This window comes from Castor canadensis, chromosome 16 (genome assembly GCF_047511655.1).
Source record: "Castor canadensis chromosome 16, mCasCan1.hap1v2, whole genome shotgun sequence".
In the NCBI taxonomy this organism is placed as follows: domain Eukaryota; kingdom Metazoa; phylum Chordata; class Mammalia; order Rodentia; family Castoridae; genus Castor; species Castor canadensis.
Window position 1 is genome coordinate 59,378,263 of NC_133401.1, and position 21,495 is coordinate 59,399,757.

Consider the following 21,495-nt stretch of genomic DNA (forward strand, 5'->3'; position numbering starts at 1 on the left):
GGCGGGGCCTAACATACTGCAGGGTTTCTCCCCACCAAAGGGCGGAGCTTTCCGGCGCGCACTGCTGGGTGCGCAACCCGGTCCGCCCTCCGGTCCCGAAGAGGCGTCGCTGTTGTCGCCGCAGCCACCGCCGCCTCCAGCACCGCGTCTCAGTCATGCCGGTAAGTAGCCACGCCGCCCCGCCCGCGCAAACCTGCGGTCCCCGGCTTGCACCTCAGTGGCCGCTGCTTGGCCAGATGTTCCTGTAGGAGGACCTCAGGCCGCTGCCCGAGCTACTATTGTCCCTCTGCTTTCCCATCCCCATCCACCCTTCAGCTTGTGCGATCGTCCAGAAAATCGAATCCGAAAGCAGTTTAATGCAAAAGCCAGGCTTCTGAACTCGAGCTGCAGGGTCTCCAGCGATTGCAAGCCCAAGCCTTCCCTGCATATATGGGAAGGCTGAGCTCCAGAGGGAGGGCAGAGAGCCAACTTAGGGACGCCAGTCCCTCCACCTTCCACGTGGATGCCCCTGCCCGCGGAGCTGGCCTGAGAGACAGCGGTAGTGTGGCGCCCAGCCAGTGGCCATTGCCTCACGGATAGGGCAGGCTTTCAGAGATTCACTTTTTTTTCTTTTTCTTTTTTTTTTTTTTTCACTTCCTTTGCTCACTGTGGCCTACTTCCAGGTCAGCGCTGGGCAACACTGAATGGACACGATTGTTTTCACCTTCCCAACCAGTCACTTTCACAACCTGAAGCCCTGAGTTCCAGAGAGGCTCAGAAACCTGTCCGAAGTTGGGAGGTGCTCAGAGCAGAGTTTGGGGGGAATGTGTAGGGCTTGTCTCGCCTTTGCAACCCATTCAGTCATATGACATGGCTGCTTATGCTTATAACCTCATTTCTTAGATAAGAAATTAAAACCTTGGACAGACTTTGTGGGTTTTGTTGTTTTTCTTTTCTTTCTTTTTTTTTTTGAGACAGGGTCTTGCAATGTAGCCCATTCCAGGTTGGCCTGGAATTCACAAGCATACTGCCTCAGCCTCCCAAGTGCTGGGATTACAGACATTCACTACCACATCTGACTTTTGACAACTTTTTAATAATAATTTTAAAAAGACAAAAGGTATAGTAATTTCTTGAGAGAGCTTTGTTGCTGGGAGTTGGGTAGAACCAGGATTAAGCCCTTTATTTTCAGGCTCCCAGTCTCTCTTGGCCCAGCCACATGGGAAGTGCTGGACAAAACCAGTCCTACTGGCTTGGGAGGGAGCTCTGATCCCATTTGCATTCTTTAGATACTGGTTGGAGTCATGAAGTGTTAATTTTTCTCCAGGGTGCTTAGTTCATGGCTCTGCTCCAAGTGGGTACTCAATCCCGCAGCTGCCCTGTGTCTTAGCAGCCTGTCTTTTGGGATCTGACAGGTGAGTCTGAGGCTCTCTGGGCAGGCAGATCCTTAAACATATCAGGTGTCATCTCTTTTGGGTTTTGCCTGTTGTTTTGAGACAAATCCTCAGCTAATACTAAGTGTAGACAAAGAACCTGATAGAATCAGCCCTACCAGTTGAGCAATCCCTCCTGTGTTGGTGTTAAAGGAGAATATTAATCACCCTGAGACTAGAAGAGTAAACCCCAGCAGGGTTTTTGTGGGGGGGTAGCAGTGAGGGAAAGGCAGCTTGAGGACCACTCTATGCTATGTCCACTTCTGGGGACATTGAGCAGATTGAGAATGGAGAATGCAGTTGGCAGAGTTGAAGGGAGGAGAGTAATTCAAAGCTGGATGGGGAAGAGTGGGTTACCTGAGAGGAGTTTCAGACAAAAGCTTAACAGGACAGGGTTTGGAATCCCAGAAACCTCTGAAAATCTGTTCTGGCTTGCCAGCTGGGTGGCCTCAGGCCAGGTGTTTCACCAATCTGTGCCTTCATTTATTTGTGTGTAAAATAGGGCTAAAAACTGACCTCCCAGGACTGTCGTTAGTATTAACTGGGAAAATGCCAGTGAAATATAGCATAGCCACCAACCTAACCTATCTAATCCCCAAGAATGGTAGTGCCCCATTCCCCTAGGGATCCAATGAAAGGAGAAATGGGATACAACTATAGGTAGCCAGGTTTCAGCCCCATCTTAACAAGGACCTCAGTGGTTAAACATTGAGGTGCAGGTGACTGTGTCCAGCCCAGGCCCTGCTACTTATGAGTTGTATCACCCTGAGTGAGTGATCTAACCCTGAAATCTCAGCTTCCTCATTGTCAAGAAAGGATAATAATACCAACCTTATGGGATCGGTATGAAAATTAGATCAGATACTGCACATAAAGTGTTTAGGATAACACTTGACACAAAGTAGGTACTCATGGATTGGTGCTAGATGTTCTAGGATCCAATATCCTGGATATCTGAAAAAGAATTCCTTCTTTAGAGGGGACTGGACAAAGTGACCCTCTTCCATCTCACCCTTCTTTTTAAAAACTACACAGTTCTTTTTAAAAACTATACAACTTTCATATTTGTTCTAGCTATTTTTTTTTTTCCTTTTTCTTTTTTGGTGATACTGGGGTTTGAATTCAGGCCCTTGTGCTTGCCAGGCCAGTGCTCTGCCACTTGAGCCACAGCCCAAGCAAGAATTGTACAGTTTTCTAAATCTGTTTTAAAGGACCTATATGATATGTGACAAAGCAGAGGCTCTTTGTCAAGAAGGGCTGGGACTGCCCAAAGTCAAGCATCTGGTGGGAGAGAGGGTCTTGAGATTCTCCTGTTAGGAATGGATGAGCGTGCCCATTAGGCCACTCCAAGGCCAGCATGGAATTGTAATATTGGCCTGCTTTCATAAGCTGCTTTCTACTTCTGACCTTTGTACAGTGGATGGTGAAAGGAGTAGTCAGCAGTATCTATTGACCTTATTCATTTATTGGCGGTACTGGGACTTGAACTCAGGGCCTCACACTTGCTAGGCAGGCACTCTACCACTTGAGCCACGCCACCAGCTCTTTTTTATGTTAGGTATTTTCGAGATAGAGTCTTGCAAACTATTTGCCTGGAGCTGGCTTTGAACTTCGATCCTCCTGATATCTGCCTTCTGAGTAGCTAGGATTATAGCTGTGAGCCACCGGCGTCGGGCCTAGTATCTGTTGACTTTAGATCTTTGAACAGCAAAAACTTGTGCTCTTTACTAAAGGTGTTCCTCTTTTCAGAGCTTCCTCTGAAAGGTCAGGGTTATACCAGCAAGATTTCCCTGGCATGAAGAAAGCCTGAGTTGACATCCCCTCCTCAGTGCTTCCTCACTTGTGACTGTCAGGACCTTAGTGAACCCTTGGGAACTTAGCTTTCCTCCTGAGTAAAATAAAATGAATAGCTCCCTTTTCAGGCTGGAATGATACTTTATAAAGAGAATTTGATACACAGTAGCCATGCAGTAGGTTTAGCTCTTATGTAAAAGCTTCAAAGCTTGTTCAACATACAGTTGCAAATCATTGATGAATCTTGATTGCTGGTTTTTCTAGGGCAAGACTCGGCAAATTTTCTAAAGGACGAGATAGTATATACTTGAGGTTTCACAAACGATATGGTCTGTCTAGTGCAAAGGTGATGAAACAAGCTTGGCTATGAGCCAACAGAACTTTATTTGTAAAACCAGGTTGCAGGCAGGTTATGTTGTAGAGCATCATCTCAAACTGTAATGTTAGCAAGATCAACTAGGGTATCTTGTTAAAATAAAGACCAATTCAAGAAGTCTGGGGTGAGCTGGGCACTGGTGTCTTATGCCTGTAATCCTAGTTACTGAGGCAGAGATCAGGAGGATCAACATTCAAAACCAGTCTGGGTAAGTAGTCCTTGAGATCCTATCTTGAAAATACCCAACACAAAAAGGGCTAGCAAAGTGACTCAAGAGGTAGAGTGCCTGCCTAGTAAGCATGAAGCCTGGCCCCTTCCAAAAAAAGTCTGGGGTAGACATGAGGATCTGCAATTCTAAATTCTTCACGGTGTTAGGTGATGTTGATGCTTAGGACAACACTTTATTTATTTATTTATTTACGGCAATACTAGAGCTTGGCCTCATGCCTTTGAGCTATGCCCCAGTCCCAAGACCAGCTTTGAACACAAGATTTTGGGATACCCACTACCAATCTTTCCTTCCAGAATTTATTTGCTTTTGTTTGGTGTTTTCTTTTTTGGGGGGCAGAACTTGGGTTTGCACTCAGGTCCTTATGCTTACAAGGCTCTACCACTTGAGCTATTTGCCAGCCCTCATTTGGTTTTTTCAACTTTTCTTTTTTGGTGGTATTGGGGTTTGAACTCAGGGCTTTGCACTTACAAAGCAGGCATTCTACCACTTGTGCCATACCTCCAGTCCCCTTGTTTGTTTTTTCAAACAAGGTCTCAATAGTCCAGGTTGGCCTTGAATTCACTAATGATCCTCCTATCTCAGCCTCCTGAGTGCTGGTATTATAGAAATGTACAACCACACCTGACTTTAAGGCAGGTTTTACAAATTTTGCCTCAATAAAAGTAGTAGTCTCCTAGTCATAAAAGTTAAATAGTCCAGCACTAGAAAACCAAGCTGAAATCTTAGTTGGTATCAGTTTCCTCTGTAGAGCATGATAATCTATACTGAAAGGTGTCTAGAGACTTGGGAAGTGTTCCAGAAGCCACTGGGACCCATTTTTCTCAGGTGTATAGTTTTGCTCCTATCTGTCCCCACAAGGTTAAAAATGGAGAGTCTACAAAAGTCGTATGTTCTCCCTCATATGTGGACATTAGATCAAGGGCAAACACAACAAGGGGATTGGACTTTGAGTACATGATAAAAGCGAGAGCACACAAGGGAGGGGTGAGGATAGGTAAGACACCTAAAAAATTAACTAGCATTTGTTGCCCTTAATGCGGAGAAACCAAAGCAGATACCTTAAAAGCAACTGAAGCCACTAGGAAAAGGGGACCAGGAACTAGAGAAAAGGTGAGATCAAAAAGAATTAACCTAGAACGTAACACACACACACAGGAAATTAATGTGAGTCAACTCACTTTATAGCTATTCTTATCTCAACCAGCAAAAACCCTTGTTCCTTCCTATTATTGCTTATACTCTCTCTACAACAAAATTAGAAATAAGGGCAAAATAGTTTCTGCTGGGTATTGAGGGAGTGGAGGGGAGAGGGAGTGGCCGGAGTGGGTGGTAAGGGAGGGGGTGGGGGTAGGGGGGGAGAAATGACCCAAGCCTTGTATGCACATATGAATAATAAAAGAAAAAAAAATGGAGAGGCTAAGGCCCCTCCATTTCCACAGAGCTGGCAGAGGCAGGTCTCTGGAAACCTTCACTTTCATGATTCTTACACTGTTGGGAAAATTGGGTTGACTAAAACCTTTTGGTATCCATAAGGTAATTGGGGTCTGTTGGTAGGTTTTCTACCTGAGGTCTTTCATCAAGATACATTGATAAGTCCAGAATTCCAACTGAGTTACAAGTTATGTATCCCTAATCTGAAAATTTGAAATCTGCAATGCTCCAAAACCCAAAGTTTTGTTTTGTTTAGTTTTGTTTTGGTGGTACTGGAGTTTGAACTTGGGGCTTCATGCTTGTGAGGTATGCAGTCTACTGCTCGAGCCACATCTCCAGCCCTAGATGTTGTTTGTTTGTTTTTGAAGGGAAAGAAAAGAGTGAAATGGATGAAGGTAATCAAAATAATCCAATAGTGAACTTTTTATCCAGAAGAACCTAGCACTAGGCTCTAATGTCTTTAATGTATTAGTTACCTGTTGCTCTTTGGTAATTATCTTACAACATAGCAGTTTTAAACAACAAACATTACTCATCAAGTTTCTGAGAGTCAAGACTAGGAGCAGCTTAGCTGGGTGGTTCAGGCTCAGGGACTCTTGGCATTGCAGTGAGGTTGTTGTCTGAGGCTACAGTCCTCTGAAGGCTTAACATGGCTGTTACATGGAGGATCCAGTTTGTCACCATGTGGACCTTTCCAAATAGTTTCTTTAGTGATCATATAACATGGTAGCTGCCTTCCTGTAGCATGAGTGATCCTATAAAGAAAGGAAGGCAGAAGCTACTGTGTCTCTTAGGACATTGTGATAGGCTCAGAAGTCATATTTCCTCAGCTGAATTTTTCTATTGGACATATAGATCAACCCTGGGACATTGTGCAATGGAACTGCTTAAGAGCATAAATACCAGGAGGCAGAGATGATTGAGGCCATCATGAATGCTTCCTGCCATGCTTAAAATCCTGTGTCTATCTCATTCACCATCCTGGAGAAGGGACTGTGATTTGCAGACATGGATACCAAGCACAAAGTCATTAAGTTAGTTATGGTGGTATAGTTAGTAAGTGCCAGAGTTCATATCTGAAGCCAGATCCATCTGACCCCATATATTCTCATTTCCAGAGATTTTTAAAGGTAAGAAGTGTTAGTATACGTAATCCTTATCTGTAAACAAAGAAAAGGACCCAGAAGTTGTCAACCAGCTGTGCCAATCATCCATTCACTCATAAGATATACAGGTAGCTACTGTGCCAGGCACTGTTGCGGTTTTAGGATTGCAGCAGGAAACCATCTTGTGAGAACTTGCCTGCAGACCCTTGATTTGTTAGATATCCTGGAGATTGTAGGATGTCCAGGAGCCCGGGGTCTCTTCCTGCCCAACCTCCAACTCACTCTGCCTGGCAAATCCGTTTCCTGCCCTGGACTCAAGTGCTGCCTTTGAAAATGAGGTGGTTGGATGAGAACAGTAGTCACCACATATCAGAATCACCTGGGATGCCACCAGACATAGTAGTAGATGCTACAAGATGAGAACTTGTAGTCTTTGTAAACTTCCAAGTGATTCTAATGCAGAAAATGTTTCTTTTCCTTTTTTTGGAGATAGGTTTTTGCTGTGCACTATACAGCCCAGTCTGGCCTCCCACTCAAGGATCCTCCTGCCTCTACCTTCTAAGTGCTGAGATTACAGATGTGAGTCACCAGGCCTGGCTAAAAAAGGAGCTCTTATGCACTATTGATGGTAAGTTAGTCTTGCCATTTAGGCACTGTGGAAATCAGTATAGAGGTTCCTCAGGAAACTAAAAATAGTGTGATCCTGCTATACCACTTCTAGTTATGTACCTGAAGGAATCAAGGTCAGCATACAGTAGAGATACCTGCACACCCATGCTTTTATTGGGGCACTATTCACAACACCCAATTATGGAATCAGCCTAGGTGCCTGCCCATCAACCAATGAATGGATAAAGAAAATGTGGTATGTATTCACAGTAGCATTTTAGTCAGCCATTAAGAACAAAATTATGGCCAGGCACTGGTGGCTCATGCCCGTAATCGTGATCTCAGGAGGCAGAGATCAGGAGGATTGAGGTTCGAAGCCAGCCCTAGCAAATGGTTCTGTGAGACCCTATCTTGAAAAACCCTTCACAAAAATAGGGCTTGAGTGGCTCAAAGTGAAGGCCCTGAGTGCAAGCCCCAGTACCACACACACAAAAAAAAGAACAAAATTATGAGCTGGGTGCCAGTGGCTCATGCCTGTAATCCTAGCTATTCAGAAGGCTGAGATCAGGAGGATAGTGGTTCAAAGCAAGCCCAGGCGAATAGTTTGAAAACCCATCACAAAAAAGGGCTGGTGAGGTGGCTCAGGGTATAGGCCCTGAGTTCAAACCCTAGTACCAACCAAAAAAAAAAGAGAGAGAGAGAGAAAAGAAAATTAATGAATGAATGGGCCTGAGTTTGGGGCCCCATATCTGCTAGAGTTCTTGGTGGTCCTGAGACAGAGCCCCCATAATTTGAAGGTATGACTGGGAAAAACCTTTGAAACTAGCTAAATGAACCTATTCATTGCATGCCAGATTCTGCTTTGAGGATTATCTTATTTAGTGCCACTTTTGAGATATGGAAACCTTTAGTTCTGTCACTTTACAGTAGAAAAGACTGGAGCTCAGAAACAGGCCCCCAAGTCTCTGCCCTCTGTGTGGCCCCTGGCACAGCATGTGGGTCACTGCAGGGCTTGGCTTACATCCTTCTCTTTCAGAAGCACGAGTTCTCCGTGGAGATGACCTGTGAAGGCTGTGCCGAAGCTGTCTCTCGAGTCCTCAACAAGCTGGGAGGTGAGTGTGGCCCTCAGTTGGGGGTGGGATGGAGAGGCAGGTATACTGATGTCATGTCTAAATGCCTGCAGCAGAGCAGGGGAAGCTTCAGTTTAGCGTGATAGGGACAGTAAAACTGAAATGTATTGAACACTTAATGTGCACTGAGAACTCTGCCTAGTGGTAGAAGTGGATCACATCACTGAATCCTTACTATGGCAATTTCAGGTAGCTTGTTTGACTATCTTCATTTTAAACAGGAGGGAACTCAAATGCAGAGGGGTTCAGTCACTTGGCCTGAACTGTGGAGCCAGTAAGAAGCAGAGCTGGTATTTGGCACACAGTCTAGCTCTGGAGCCCTGGTAGTGTTAGTTAATATGTTTGTGATCTCCAGTGTGACAACCTGGCTGTATAACATGTATGTCATTTTCCACTAAGACTTTTTTTAAATAATAATAATTTGTGGGTTTTTGTTTGTTTGTTTTTGTACTGTTGGGGATAGATCTCCTGAATACTAGGCAAGTGGTCTACCACTGAGCTACACCCCTGGCCCTAAAATGGTAACTGTTTAGAAAATTAATTTGGAATCAGTTGTATGCAAACCTCTCAAAGCCCCTTTTTTGGACATACTCAGAAAATCATTCTCACCCAGTCCCCATGTCACAGCTGGAGAAACAGAGCCCAGAGAAGGCTAGGGTCCAACCTTATGGCTCAATGAGGTGATAACCTAGTTGTGATCAGAGTTCTGCTTTGCCAGGGCTCAGTCTTGTAACATTTTCTTTTTTTAAAATGGAATAATGAAAACACCCAGTTTTCAGATGGCTCCCACATCAGTCATCCTCAGAGTGGAATTTTACATTTATGGAATGGGGATGTTGATGCTAGTGCCCGGGAGAGGAAGTGACTTGTCTAGAGTCTCACAGTGAGTCAGTGGCTGGCTTGGAGTCCTGCAAACTAGAATCTCAAGTTGAAAGAATCGGAAACCCTGGAAAGAACCTGACTGCTGACTTGCCACATGACCATGGTCCTTCCTCCTAGAACTTGGGTTTCCCTGTGAGTAGTATGACAATGTCAGTCACCTTTTGGTGTGGATACTTAAAAATGAAATTCTGAACCAGGTGCCGGTGGCTCACGCCTGTAATCCTAGCTACTCAGGAGGCAGAGATCAGGAAGATCATGATTCAAGGCCAGTCTGAGCAAATAGTTCCAGAGACCCTATCTCAAAAAAACCCATCACAAAAAAAGGCTGGTGGAATGGCTCAAGGTGTAGACCCTGAGTTCAAACCCCAGTACTGCAAAAAAAAAAAAAAGAAAGAAACTCCGAAACTGGAGGTGTAGCTCAGTAGTAGAGCACTTGCCTAACATGCATGAAGCTGGGTTTCATCCCCACCTACACAAAAAAGCAAAAGAAAAAAGGAAACTGTACACTCATATACACAGTCACATGCTATGGAACAAGCTGGGGGTGGGTCTACTTTTCCTTCTTGATAGCTCAAGGACATTATTGGACTCCCACCCCTCCAGCCTAGGTGTCAAGAAACACAGTTTGAAATCCACTGTATTCAGTGATCCCAGAGTTTCTTCCAGCTCTTGATGCTACTGAAATATTTATTTCTAAGAAAATATTTATTTATCCAGACTGGGGGGGTGTAGCTCAGTGGTAGAGCACTTGCCTAGCATGCACAAGGCCCTGGGTTTGATCCCCAACACCACAGACAAAATTTTCTGAATGAAGATACAAAAACCTAAAGTGTAGCAAGGGCCACATAGCACTTTTCCTCCCTTGGTGTCCATTACATACAGATTCAGGGGTGGTGACTACACCCCTGTATTGTGCTTACGGCCCCTTGACTGGTGCTTGAGGATCTGACTTTACCTTTGGTGGTTTTTCCCCATCTCTCTATTGTCCTTACTTGGCTGGTCTGTTGAGAAAGGTCAGAAGGTTTTCTGAGTTGCTTAGGGCCCTAGAAAAGCAATGCTGGGCCTGAGGAATCAGATGAAAGGTATACTTGGGCCAGAAAAACCATTGAGGCTGACCAACCCCAGCCCCTTCATGTAAAGATGAGGGATCTGAGGCCTGTAATAGGCAGGACCTGACCATAGTCACCTACCAAGTCAGTAGTGAAGCTGGCCTAGTCCCCAAAGGACTTTTCCCTCTGCATTCTTTTGTCAATAAGACTTTCTAGGTCCTCCCATGTGCTGCTGGAGCTTTGAAACAGCATAGCTTTACGGTAGGGCACTGGTTTTGTTGTTGTTGGGGTGGTTTTTGGTAGGGCTAGAGAGTAAAGGAGGGCAGTTTTGTGAAATCTGTTAACATTCAATATATGCCGATCTGTTGCCCAACAGTTTCCATTCTGTGAACTCATGCTATGGAAATATTTGCACAAGTTTGCTAAGAAGGTTCAAGTATGTTTACTGTAGCATCATTGTGATAGCAGTGAAAAAGAAGCAACCTAATGTCCTCCAACAGAGGATTGAGTAATGAAGTAGCTGTTTGGTGCATCCACACCACGGAAGTCTGTAGAATTTGGGAGGTAAAACTCGGGTAGAACCCATGTGTGTGAGATCCTGGGTTTGACCTACAACACTGAATTTTTAAAATTTAGATAAGAAGGTTAGACACAGTGGCTCAAGCCTGTAGTCCTATCTACATGGGAGGCAGAGATCAGGAGGCTTGAGGTTTGAGACCAACCTAGGCAAAAGTTAGCAAGACCCCATCTCAACCAATGACTGGGCATGTGCCTGTCATCTTAGCTATGCGATAGGAGATAGGAGACTGTGGTCCAGGCCATCCCAGGCTTAAAGCAAGACCCTATCAAAAATAACCAGCACAAGCCAGGCTCCAGTGACTCACTCCTGTAATCCTAGCTAGTTGAGTGGCTAAGATCGGGAAGATCAAGGCCAGCCTGGGCAAATAGTTTGCAAGACCCTATCTCCAAAATAACCAGAGCAAAATGGATTTGAGGTGTGGCTCAAGCAGGAGAGTGCCTGCTTTGCAAGCTTAAAGCCCTGAGTTCAAACCCCAGCCTCACCAAAATAAAACAACCACACACACACAAACAAGGGCTAAAGATATGACTCAAGGTGTAGGCCCTGAGTTCAAGCCAAAAGAAGCCTTAGCTAGAATAGGAATTAGCAAACTTCAGCTTGTGGGCCAAATCCAGCCCAACACCTTTTTTCCCTTTTTTTTCTAAACAGCTAAGAATGGTTTATTACATTTTTAAAAGATTGTCATTAATCATATACAGAAGGCAGAAGCAAGAGAATCGTGAGTTTGAAGCCAGCCTGGGTTACATGGTGAGACTCTGAGGGAGGTGTGGCTTAAGTGGTTGAGTGCCTGTCTAGCAAGCACAAGGCCCTGAGTTAGAGCGCCAGCACCACAATAAGACAAAACAAAACAAAACCCAAACTATAGTGAGACCCTGTCTTAAGAAGAAAAAGCAACAAAAATACACAGAGGGTTGAGGACATAGCTCAGTGATAGAGTGCCTGCCTAGCATGCACAAGGCCCTGAGTCCTATCCTTAGCAACGTGCATACAATGTGGAGCAGATTCTGTGTGTGGCTCACAATGCCTAAAACTCTCCCTATACAAAACAAGTTTGCTGATCCTGGCCTTGAGGAAGGGGCAGGGTGATTATGAATAATTTAGGAGCCTGATGTCTTTCTTGCTGTATATGGGAGGGTCTCTGCTTCCTGCCTCACGCCCCATTTCCTCTTCCTGCAGGAGTTGAGTTTAACATCGACCTGCCCAACAAGAAAGTTTGCATCAAGTCTGAGCACAGCATGGACACCCTGCTGGCAACCCTGAACAAAACAGGAAAGACCGTTTCCTACCTTGGTCCCAAGTAGCATGGGCCTGGACCCTGGCCTGCAGGACGGAGTGCAGAGGGCAGGTGGGTGAGGCTCCAGCACTTGAGCAATCCTACTGCTCATAGTTCTTTCCAGGGCAGCACAGGCTGAGTATCCCTTATCTAAAATCCCAGGGACCAGACGCACTTCAGATTTTAATTTCCCAGGTTTCAGAATATTTGCATAGGCTTTACCAGTTGAGCACCTGTAATACAAAAATCCAAAAGCCAAACCTTTTTGACCATTGTGTCATCACTCAAAAGGTCTGCTGTTTTGGAGCATCCCGGAGTTTGGATTTTTAGTCAGCCTTTAGAGCTTGAGTGGGAGAGGGGAGCACCCTGATTTATTTCTCACCCTGTCTACCTTCTTTGGAGTGCTTCATTATTATCTAATGAAAATCACAAGGGCAAGCAACCTTTACAGCCCCCTTTGAGCAGACAGGATGTTATATTCGCAGAATTCCCTTTAGACTTGAGGGGTGCATTACATGGGGTTTAAGTTTAAAGTGCATGACCCTGAGCAGTCAGCCAATCAGAGTTCATACCTGCACCCTGGACCTCACACTCCTATGCTCAAGTTAATTCAGACTCTGCCTTTCTCCCCACATGGGACTGCTGTCACCCTCCTGACTGTGCCCTCTGCACAGATTAGCGCAAAAACAATAGCACACCTAAGCCAGATCTTCGATTTTACATAACCCAAAGGGTCAGGAAGTGTTATTGTGCCACTCAGCATGTCTCAGTAGGGTAGTGCTTGCCACCACTGCCCCTGTCATTCATTTGATTGGCAAATTACAATCAGTCACTTCCCTGATTTGGTCCGGTGCTCTCCCTGTAATGGAGAAAAGTGAGGCCTGGAGAAGGGAAGTAACTTGAGCAGAGCCTCACACAGTTAAGCGCAGAAGCAGGAAGAAAGTCAGGCATCCTGAATTGGAGCTTCAGTGGGCCCACGGATAGTTCCTTAGGCTAAGAGACCAGCTGTGATCACTGGGGGTCCTGAGACCCCCTTGTGAATGCAGCTTTCTTACTTCCTACAGGTGAGCATTTGGAGCCCGAGTCACACATTCTGTGTATCAAGTCCAAAAACATCAGGAACATTGTTTTCTTTGTGCCCTTTCCATCTGTGGGCACAACCCACATTCAGGAACGAGCCAGCATGGATAGTGAGGAGTCTGAGTTTCAGATTTCAGCTATGCTCCCATTTCACACTGTGACTTTGGCAAGTTCAGCATGCCTGGGATTTGGTCCTCCCATCTGTGAAATGGGCTCAAGCTCTACTCTGCTTCCCTGCCTTGCAATCCCCTCACTATGGGGATTCCTGTGGGAATCAGATGCCAGCAGTTTCCACCACATTGAGGAACAGTGTTCCCCATCCTTGGGGTTTTGTGAGGAGGGTGAGCAGGAGGAGCTCAGCCTCCATCTCTCCCAAACAGCCCTGTTTCATGTTGAGCCTCCATGAGGAGCTAGGGATATAGCTCAGTGGTTGTGTGTTTGTCTAGCATGCACGAGGCACTGAGATCCATCCTCAGTACCACCAAAAAAAAAAAAAAAAAGGACAACCGCGTTCTGTCAGGAATGAATAGGAGGGAAGAGGAAAAATCCTCTTCCTGAGCTGAGCTGTTTACTCGGGGGAGCTCTAGTGCAGACATCTTGGTCTGGAAATGTGGCCTGGAGGTGTGAACTTTTTTTTGTACTGAGGTTTGAACTCAGGACCTATGCCTTGAGCCACTCCGCCAGCCCTTTTTTGTGATGGGTTTTTTTGAGACAGGTCTATTTGCCGCGAACTATTTCCCCAGGCTGGCTTGCAACCACAATCCTCCTGATCTCTGCCCTCTGAGTAGCTAGGATTCAGACATGAGCCACCGGCACCTGGCTGGGTATGTGAACTTTTTAAACTAGAAATGTAGTGCTGGCTATCTGTAAACCGTGGATAGCTTCCTGTGTCGTTTTCTCATAGCAGCTTTTTTAGGGAGGTGAAAAGGACAGGACATGCATCTTACCATTTCGAAATACACCAATGGCATTTTGTGCACACAATATTGTACAGCCACCACCAAGGTCTGGTTTTAAAACTTATCATCATTCTAGAAACACACCCCATGCCCATGAAGTACTGACTCCCCACGGCCCTCTGGCAGCCACTCGGAATTTGCCTATTCTGGACATTTCACATAAAAGGCATTATGCAATGTGTGACCTTGTGCCCACCTTTCACTCAGCAAAATGTTTGCAAGGTTCAGCCAAGTTGTAGCTTCTGTCTGTTCTTCATTGCTTCTATGGCTGAGCAAGTCTCCTGGTGGTTTTTATTTACATTACCTTTTTCTTAGAGGAGGTTTCAGACATCTCTAAGTAGTGCAATAATGAATCCCCGGTATCCCTCAACAAATCCAGTAGTTATTAGATCTCTGCCATCACTGTTTTATCTGTGCCCTTCCCCATTCAGTTATTTTGAAGCGAATTCTACCCATCACACAATTTTTTTTTTTGGCGATACTGATGCTTGAACTTAGGGCCTTCACCCTGAGCCACTCCAGTAGCCCAATTTTTTGTGGTAGGGTTTTTCAAGATAGGGTCTTGCAAACTATTTGCCTGGGCTGGTTTTGAACTGTGATCTTCCTGATCTCTGCCTCTTGAGTAGCTAAGGATTACAAGTGTGAGCCACCAGCACTCTGCTCATCAGCCCTTTCTTGTGTTGGGTATTTTTGAGATAGAGTCTCTCAAACTATTTGCTCAGGCTGGCTTTCTACTACAATCCTTCTGATTGCTGCCTCTTGACTTAGCTAAGATTACAGGCGTGAACCACTGGTGCCCAGCCTATCACATAATTTTATCTGTACATAGTTCAGTAACCATGTGTAGTGCTTCAGGAGATTCCAATGCACAGACTCAATTATAGTCACCCAACAAGCACTCAGGTGACACCTGTCTTTAACTTTTTTTTTTTTTCTCAGTACTGGGGTTTGAACTCAGGGCCTTGTGCTTGCTAGGCAGGTGCTCTACCACTTGAGCCATACTCCTAGCCCATTTCATATTGTGTTTTAAGAGGCTCCCCAGTGACCAAATCACAGGGTAGCTTTTATTGGTTATAAAGTCACCTTGTTCATCTTTTGTTTTTACTTTATTGTTGTGGGGGTACACTGTGGCATTTACAAAGGTTCTTACAGTGTATCAACTATATCATTCTTGAATTCACCCCCTCCTTGTGCATCTTGGCACATTATTTGCTTGTAGTTTGCTCATTGCCTTTCCATCATAAACTGATACATGATGGAGGCTATGGGCCGGACATCCTCCAGGCAGCCATGGAGTGCCCCAGAAGAGGGCCTCAGTCATCCTGCTCTTTCCTCCTGGTTTCCCACTTCACCCCTCCACTGCCTCCTGTGCAGCCTTTACTGTGCCTGCAATGTTTCCATGTCCACAGTAGGTGGCGCCAGTGTTTCACTTAACTTTTCATCTCTTCTAGGATGCTGATGTGGCTTCCAGACAAACCTGGGACCTGACAGTGCTGCTCAGCAATGGAGCTCCTGCAGAGACCCTCATTGCCCGTGCCCTCCTAGCTTTCCTGCAATAAAGTCGAGCTGCTTTTGATGGAGAAGCCGTGTCTTGCCTGGTCTTGGTGTTGCTCACTGCTGAATGTTGCTATGCGGCACCCCGTAGATTTTTTTCTTTTTTTTGGTGGCACTGGAGGCCTTGTGCGTGCTAGGCAGGCGCTCTTAATGCTTGAGCCCCTCCACCAATCCTTTTTTTTTTTTTTTTTGTGATGGGTTTTTTTGAGGTAGGGTCTTGCAACTTATTTGCTCAGGGCTGGCTTTGAACTGTGATCCTCCTGATCTCTGCCTTCTGAGTAGTTAGGATTACAGGTGTGAGTCACCAGCACCTGCTTACCTTGCAGATTCTGAATCTTTAGCACTTCCCCTCTCTAGACTTTATTTTTTCTCATCTATAAAGGGAAGGCATTGGGCCAAGTGAATGACTTCCCTTTTTACTACTTTCTTAGACTCCACAATTCAAAAAACAAGTTTATCAAGTGAATTGCATTGGAAAGATATCAAAGGTTAGGGCACTTAGAACAATGGGATGAGCTAGTGTGCAGGCTCCAATACCTCTCAGCTTGGCCACTTAATGTCTCAGTGTCCACAGACAGAAGATGTGATAATAGCATTTGTGCCATGGTGGTTGTGGGGATTAAATGAAGTGGTACGTGTGAGTCACTTGGAGTAGTGCCAGCCAGTTAGAATCACCCAGCACACATTCTCTGTTCACTTCTTTTTGTATATTTTGTTGATCAAAGATTAAATGGCAGTTAGACTTCCAGTCAACCTAAGAATTAGTGCCTTACAGAGTTGTTTCAGCATGTCAAAATAAAGGGAGTGTTTTAGTTTGTGTAGCTTTCTTTTTTTTAAGTATTTGAACCGGCACCTCTCAAACTTTTGCATCTTCTATACTCTCAAAAATTATTGAGAGTCTCAAACAGCGTTTGGTTATGTGGCTTATACCATATTAGACATTGAAACAGGAACTTTTAAAACACATGAAAATCCAGGCACATATCAGGACTAGATGATGTCTAGGTCACTGCATGTTGTTTAGACACTGGACAGCTTTACCGTGCAACTATTATGAGAAAGAGGAAAGTATCTTACAGAAATAGTTTTTATCTGGTGTACCTTCTAGAAGGGTTTTGGGAACCATACAATGAAAATGACTGTTCTAACTACTACTGGAGACCCAATGCTGATGGACCTGGGATAAGACCCAGCTCTGCATTTGGCCAGCTGTGACCTTGGACTAGTCACCTGATCTCTCCCGGAGGCTGTCTCTTCATCACACAATGCATAATACCTGCACCTCAGGGAACTTGGTAGGTAGAATAAGACATTATTTTCACTCTAAACTGGTGTTCTGGCATAATTTTGGTCTTGTTTTGAAACTACTAAACAAGTCTCAGATCCACTTTTGCCTTTGTGGTCCCTTGGGGGCACAGGGACTTCTTCCTTGTGGTATATGGGTTTATTGGCCACTAGATGGCAGTGTGGTTTGATTTTGGCTATCCACAGAGAAGTTTCTGTGGGTTCTGAGGTCAAACTTGAAGATTTTTTTTTCCATTTTCAGTTTTCCCAAGAGACGTGGTTCAGGCTGGCTGGTCCATTGGGAAGCCCAAGTCTTGAGACGTGGATGCCTTTTAAAGGGAGTGGTCCTCGGTGGAGTGGGGGTTGTTCATTTCCTTTGCCTCATATCAGCCCAATTCCTGCCCAGGCTGGAATCTGAGTGCCCAACTGAAGGCTCAGTTCTCTTCTGCAAAGCCCCAAAAGGGCTGGGAAGACTTCACTTCTGTCAGGAGCTCCATGGATATCCATGGGGCAAATGAGATCACACAGCAGAGTGCTGATAGGGTGGGAGCAGTGTGCCAGGACATTATTCATGTCGCCCAGCCCCTGGCCTGGCCACTGCTCCAGGCTTCCCCACTTCTCCTTGCAGCCAGACACTCCCCAGTGCATTCCCAGATGTCTTGCTTTTGCTATTCTGCCGCCTGTCAATGAAATGATCTCTCCAGCCTCCTACCACCTCCTCACCTCCATCCACAAATTCCTTCCTCCCTGGCATACCACAGCCTCCAGAAACCCTGTCCGCATCTGCAAGGCATTCATTTCTGCTCTTGGTCTTCAACTTTATCCCACATGTTTTAGTGTTGTGGCAAAGCTTTCCGTCCAGTGTCTTTCCCGTCCTCAAGGAGCAGGCCAGTGTGTACAAGCGCTTAGGGAACAGTTGATGGATGAGTAACACCTGCCCCTCGGGGAGCCTGTTTAGTACATTCTGCCATTGAACCTCTCACTCCAGCCTTACTTGGTCTCCGTGAGATAGTGGACTGTGACAGCTCCTGACACATGGTAGGGATCAATAAGTGTTTACTGAGTTAGTCTTCCAGAGAAGATACTGGTTTAACCTTTTTCATAGGTTCATGTTTTCATCCCCACCTCCATGCTAGAAGTCAAACCCAGGGCCTTGCACATTATAGGCAAGCGCTGTACCACTGAGCTATATCCCCAGCAGTTTATATTTCTGTCAGATCCCTGCTTGTGAGTTCAGTAGCCTGAGTAGTTCCCAGTAACGGTCCATGTTTTCTGGGCCTGGTGAACAAAGCACCCCCACAGCTTGGCCTTTGTTTGCCTACCCATGTACCCTGGGACCAAAGCCTTGTCCAGTACCAGAGTCAGCAGACTGTAGTGAAGCTGCCCCCACCCTGCCCTGCTCTTTAGGGGCTGGACTCCAGGGATGCTGTACTTCTCACAGTGGTATGGCGTCCTGAGGGAGTCTGGCCTGGCCCAGCTCTCCATCATGCAGAGTAAGCTCAAGCAAGTCTTTGAGTTTTAAGGGGTTTAATTTTTTTATTTTTGGCAGACCTGGGATTTGAACTCAGGGCTTCACACTTGCAAAGCAGGTGCTCTTCCTCTTGAGCCACACCTCCAATCCATTTTGCTCTGGTTATTTTGGAGATAGGGGGGGTCTCATGACATATTTGCCTAGGCTGGCCTTCAACCATGATCCTCCTGATCTCTGCTCCCAAGTAGCTGGAATTATAGGCCACTGGCACCTGGCTCTCTCTTATTTCTCTAACAGCTTTTTTTGAGATATAACTTCTTTCAAAACACTGCACATATTTAAATTGTATTTTTTTTTTTTGAAGTACTGGGGCTTGAACTCAAAGCCTTCACCTTGAGCCACTCCACCAGCCCTTTTTTCTGATGGGTATTTTCGAGATAGGATCTCTCAAACTATTTGCCCCGGCTGGCTTTGAACCGTAATCCTCCTGATCTCTGCCTCCTGAGTAGCTAGGATTACAGGCGTGAGCCACTGGCCCCAGCTAAAATGTATAATTTTTAAGACATAATGTATATCTTTTTTCTCTTCCCCTCCCTCTGCCTCCATAATGTGTATTTTAAACATGCACTCAAGAACCCATCACAACAATCAATATACAGTAATGATCTATTTATCACCACAAAAAGCTTTCTTTTGTCTCCTGACAGTTGCCCGCCCAGTTCCCAGCAACCACTGGCCTGCTTTCTGTCACTAGTGATTACTTAGCATTTTCAAAACTTTTGTATAAATGCAATCAGACTATGTACTCATTTTTGTCTAGTTGGTTTTTTTTTTCATGTGTGTTTGTGTGTGTGTATGTGTGCATGTGGTTTTTGAGACAGGGTCTTGGTATGTAGCTGAGGCTGGCCTTTAACTTCCAATCCTGAGTTAGCCTCTCTACTGCTGGGAGGGTAGGTGTCCACCACCACACTCAGCTTCGATTCAGTTTTATAAACTGGGCTTCTACCCACAGCCAAGTTCTGAACTTCAGCAAACCTAGATTCAAATCACTGCCCTGCTACTTGATAGCTGTGACCTTAGGAAAGGCACCATTTCTTTTGTAAAACTCAGTTTTCTCATCTGTAAATGAGATCTTAATAGTAGCTACCATGACTACTGAATGAAGTAAGATCATCGTGTGCCTAAGTTTTCATAATGGTGATTCCACCATTTGAATAGAAGGAAAATGGTTAGGCCATTTGAAGGCTGAAAAACCTTCACCTTGGGTGATTATTAAAATGGAACCTGGAGGATTGTGCCATGTGGGAAGGGAACGGTTGCTCAGGTCACCACCTCTCTGTGTCATTCTCCTTTAATTAGTGCCAGTCTCTTAAAAAACCCCTCAGTCTGTAATTTCTTGGGAGTGTCCATCAGAGCTGTTTTTAGACTTCCTTTAGGGAAGTTTTTCAGGGGCTGTGGCCGGTGAGTTTAAGTGTACAAAGACAAGTTTCCTAATCTGCTTTTTAAGAGGGCAAGCTCTGTGTATCCCTGTACAAATCTCATGACTACTGACTGCAGCCCTAGAATAAAATATCAGATCCTCTAGGAATAGGCTCCCCTTCCCATGGGCCTCCTAGCCAGAACTATAGATCCCCAGAAGCGTAAAAGCAGGCTTAGATAAAAACAGGCATAGCAAAGTGATTGTTTATCAGCTGTGTGAACTTGAGCACATTGCTAAACTGTCCAGCATCACCTCAGTTTTCTCATCTGCAAAGTGGGAATAAAAAAAATACCTTTTCCCCCTCTTTTTGGTGCTGGAGATTGAACCAGGGCCTCACGTGTCCTGAGCATATACCCTATGGTTTAGCTACATCCTCAACCCCAACAAATCCTCCTTAGAGTGATATGAGCCCTCCATTTGGCTATTGCAATTGTCACTGTAGGAGTTCAGGATTGGAGAAGATCTGGCTGCTGACCTGGCCCTGCCTCTGGTGGCTGGTCCCCAAGACTCAGCCTGCACACTGCCCCTAAGAAGCAGTGCTATGAGCAGTTTGCCCTGCTTTGCACAGTTCTGCCAGGGGAGTTCTGTGTTGAGCCCACCTTTATCTCCCCAGCCTTTCTCACACTGGGGACTGGTTTGCCCTGACATGGGGACATCAGTCTAGCCCTTCCCCCATTGTGGTCCCTCAGAGGCAAAGGCTCTTTTCTTATCCCTGCCCATCCCCCTCCTTCTCTACCTCACACAGAATATTCCAAAGTAGAGAGTTTTGAGTTGACAAGAGCACTGTGTCACTAGTATACTTTGAATGTTCTTTTTTGATGGTGATACTGGGGTTTGAAGTCAGGACCTCACACTTACTAGGCAAGTGCTCTACCACTTTGCCAGTCTTTTTATGTGTTGGGTATTTTGAAGTTAGGATCTCACAAACTATTTTCCTGGGCTGCCCTCAAACCTCAATTTGCCTGATCTCTGCCACCTGAGTAGCTAGGATTACAGGCATGAGCCATCAGTGCCCAGCATGGTTGTATTTTTTTTAATTAATTTATTCATATATGCATATATTGTTTGGGTCATTTCTCCACCCTGCCCCCTTCCTCCACCCTATCCTCCCTTCCCCCATGGATGTATTTTTGATAATGGAAGCTAAGAAAACATGGGAGAGGCCAAGTGGTTCTGGGTCCTCACCTAAACCAGCTTCCCGGGTTCCCATAGAGTAGGGAGAGAGCTGCACTGCGATATGAGAGCTCAAGTTCACTCAATCTGTCCTCACCTGGCAATGTGACTCTGGTGGCATCTATCACACAGGTTATAGCAAGCAGCACCCAGTGTGATGAGCGCTCAGTCAAGGGTGGCATCTAGATTTTACACTTTTGAGGACATATCCCCCAAATCTTTCTAACTGAGCTGGCTGGACCAAGCTTCTCCCAACACAGGCCTGCACCTCCTCTCTCAGTCAGGGACCAGTTTGGAAACAGTTCTCATGGAGGCTGTTGTTTGTGGGTACATGGTTTTACCTAAACAGAACAGAAGCTGTGGTTCCCTGTAACTTCCCAGTAATTGCAGAGGCCAGAAAAGCCATGGAGGACTGGAGGGACAGATTGGAGGCTGAAGCTGGACCAGTAGTCTGAGCCTGTAAAGCTCTGCATTCTCTCCCAGGACTGAGACCCTCCCACAACCACCTCGGCCTCAGCCTCTCCTGCAGCCCACACCTTCCAAGATGGCAGGTGCCTCAAGCAAGTTCACCAGTTTTCCCATTATAGAAGGGAGGAGGATCAGAAGAAAACAAACTAGGC

At 45.5% G+C, this 21,495-nt stretch overlaps 1 protein-coding gene across 3 annotated transcripts; it reads left to right on the plus strand.

Moving 5' to 3' along the window:
• The first annotated feature begins 4 nt into the window (after window positions 1-4).
• On the plus strand, window positions 5-15,496 carry Atox1 (antioxidant 1 copper chaperone). Of its 3 annotated transcripts, none has more exons than XM_074057155.1 (5): window positions 9-161; window positions 6,845-6,979; window positions 7,997-8,072; window positions 11,778-11,946; window positions 15,365-15,496. In XM_074057155.1, exons 2-4 carry the CDS (start codon window positions 6,977-6,979, stop codon window positions 11,900-11,902), a joined length of 204 nt encoding a protein of 67 aa, XP_073913256.1. In that variant the 5' UTR covers window positions 9-161; window positions 6,845-6,976; the 3' UTR covers window positions 11,903-11,946; window positions 15,365-15,496. The 3 variants fall into 3 exon arrangements, with proteins under 3 accessions (XP_020036689.1, XP_073913256.1, XP_073913257.1); XM_074057156.1 differs by lacking the exon at window positions 9-161 and adding an exon at window positions 1,377-1,394; XM_020181100.2 differs by lacking the exon at window positions 6,845-6,979 and having other exon boundaries at window positions 5-161.
• The last annotated feature ends 5,999 nt before the right edge of the window (window positions 15,497-21,495 follow it).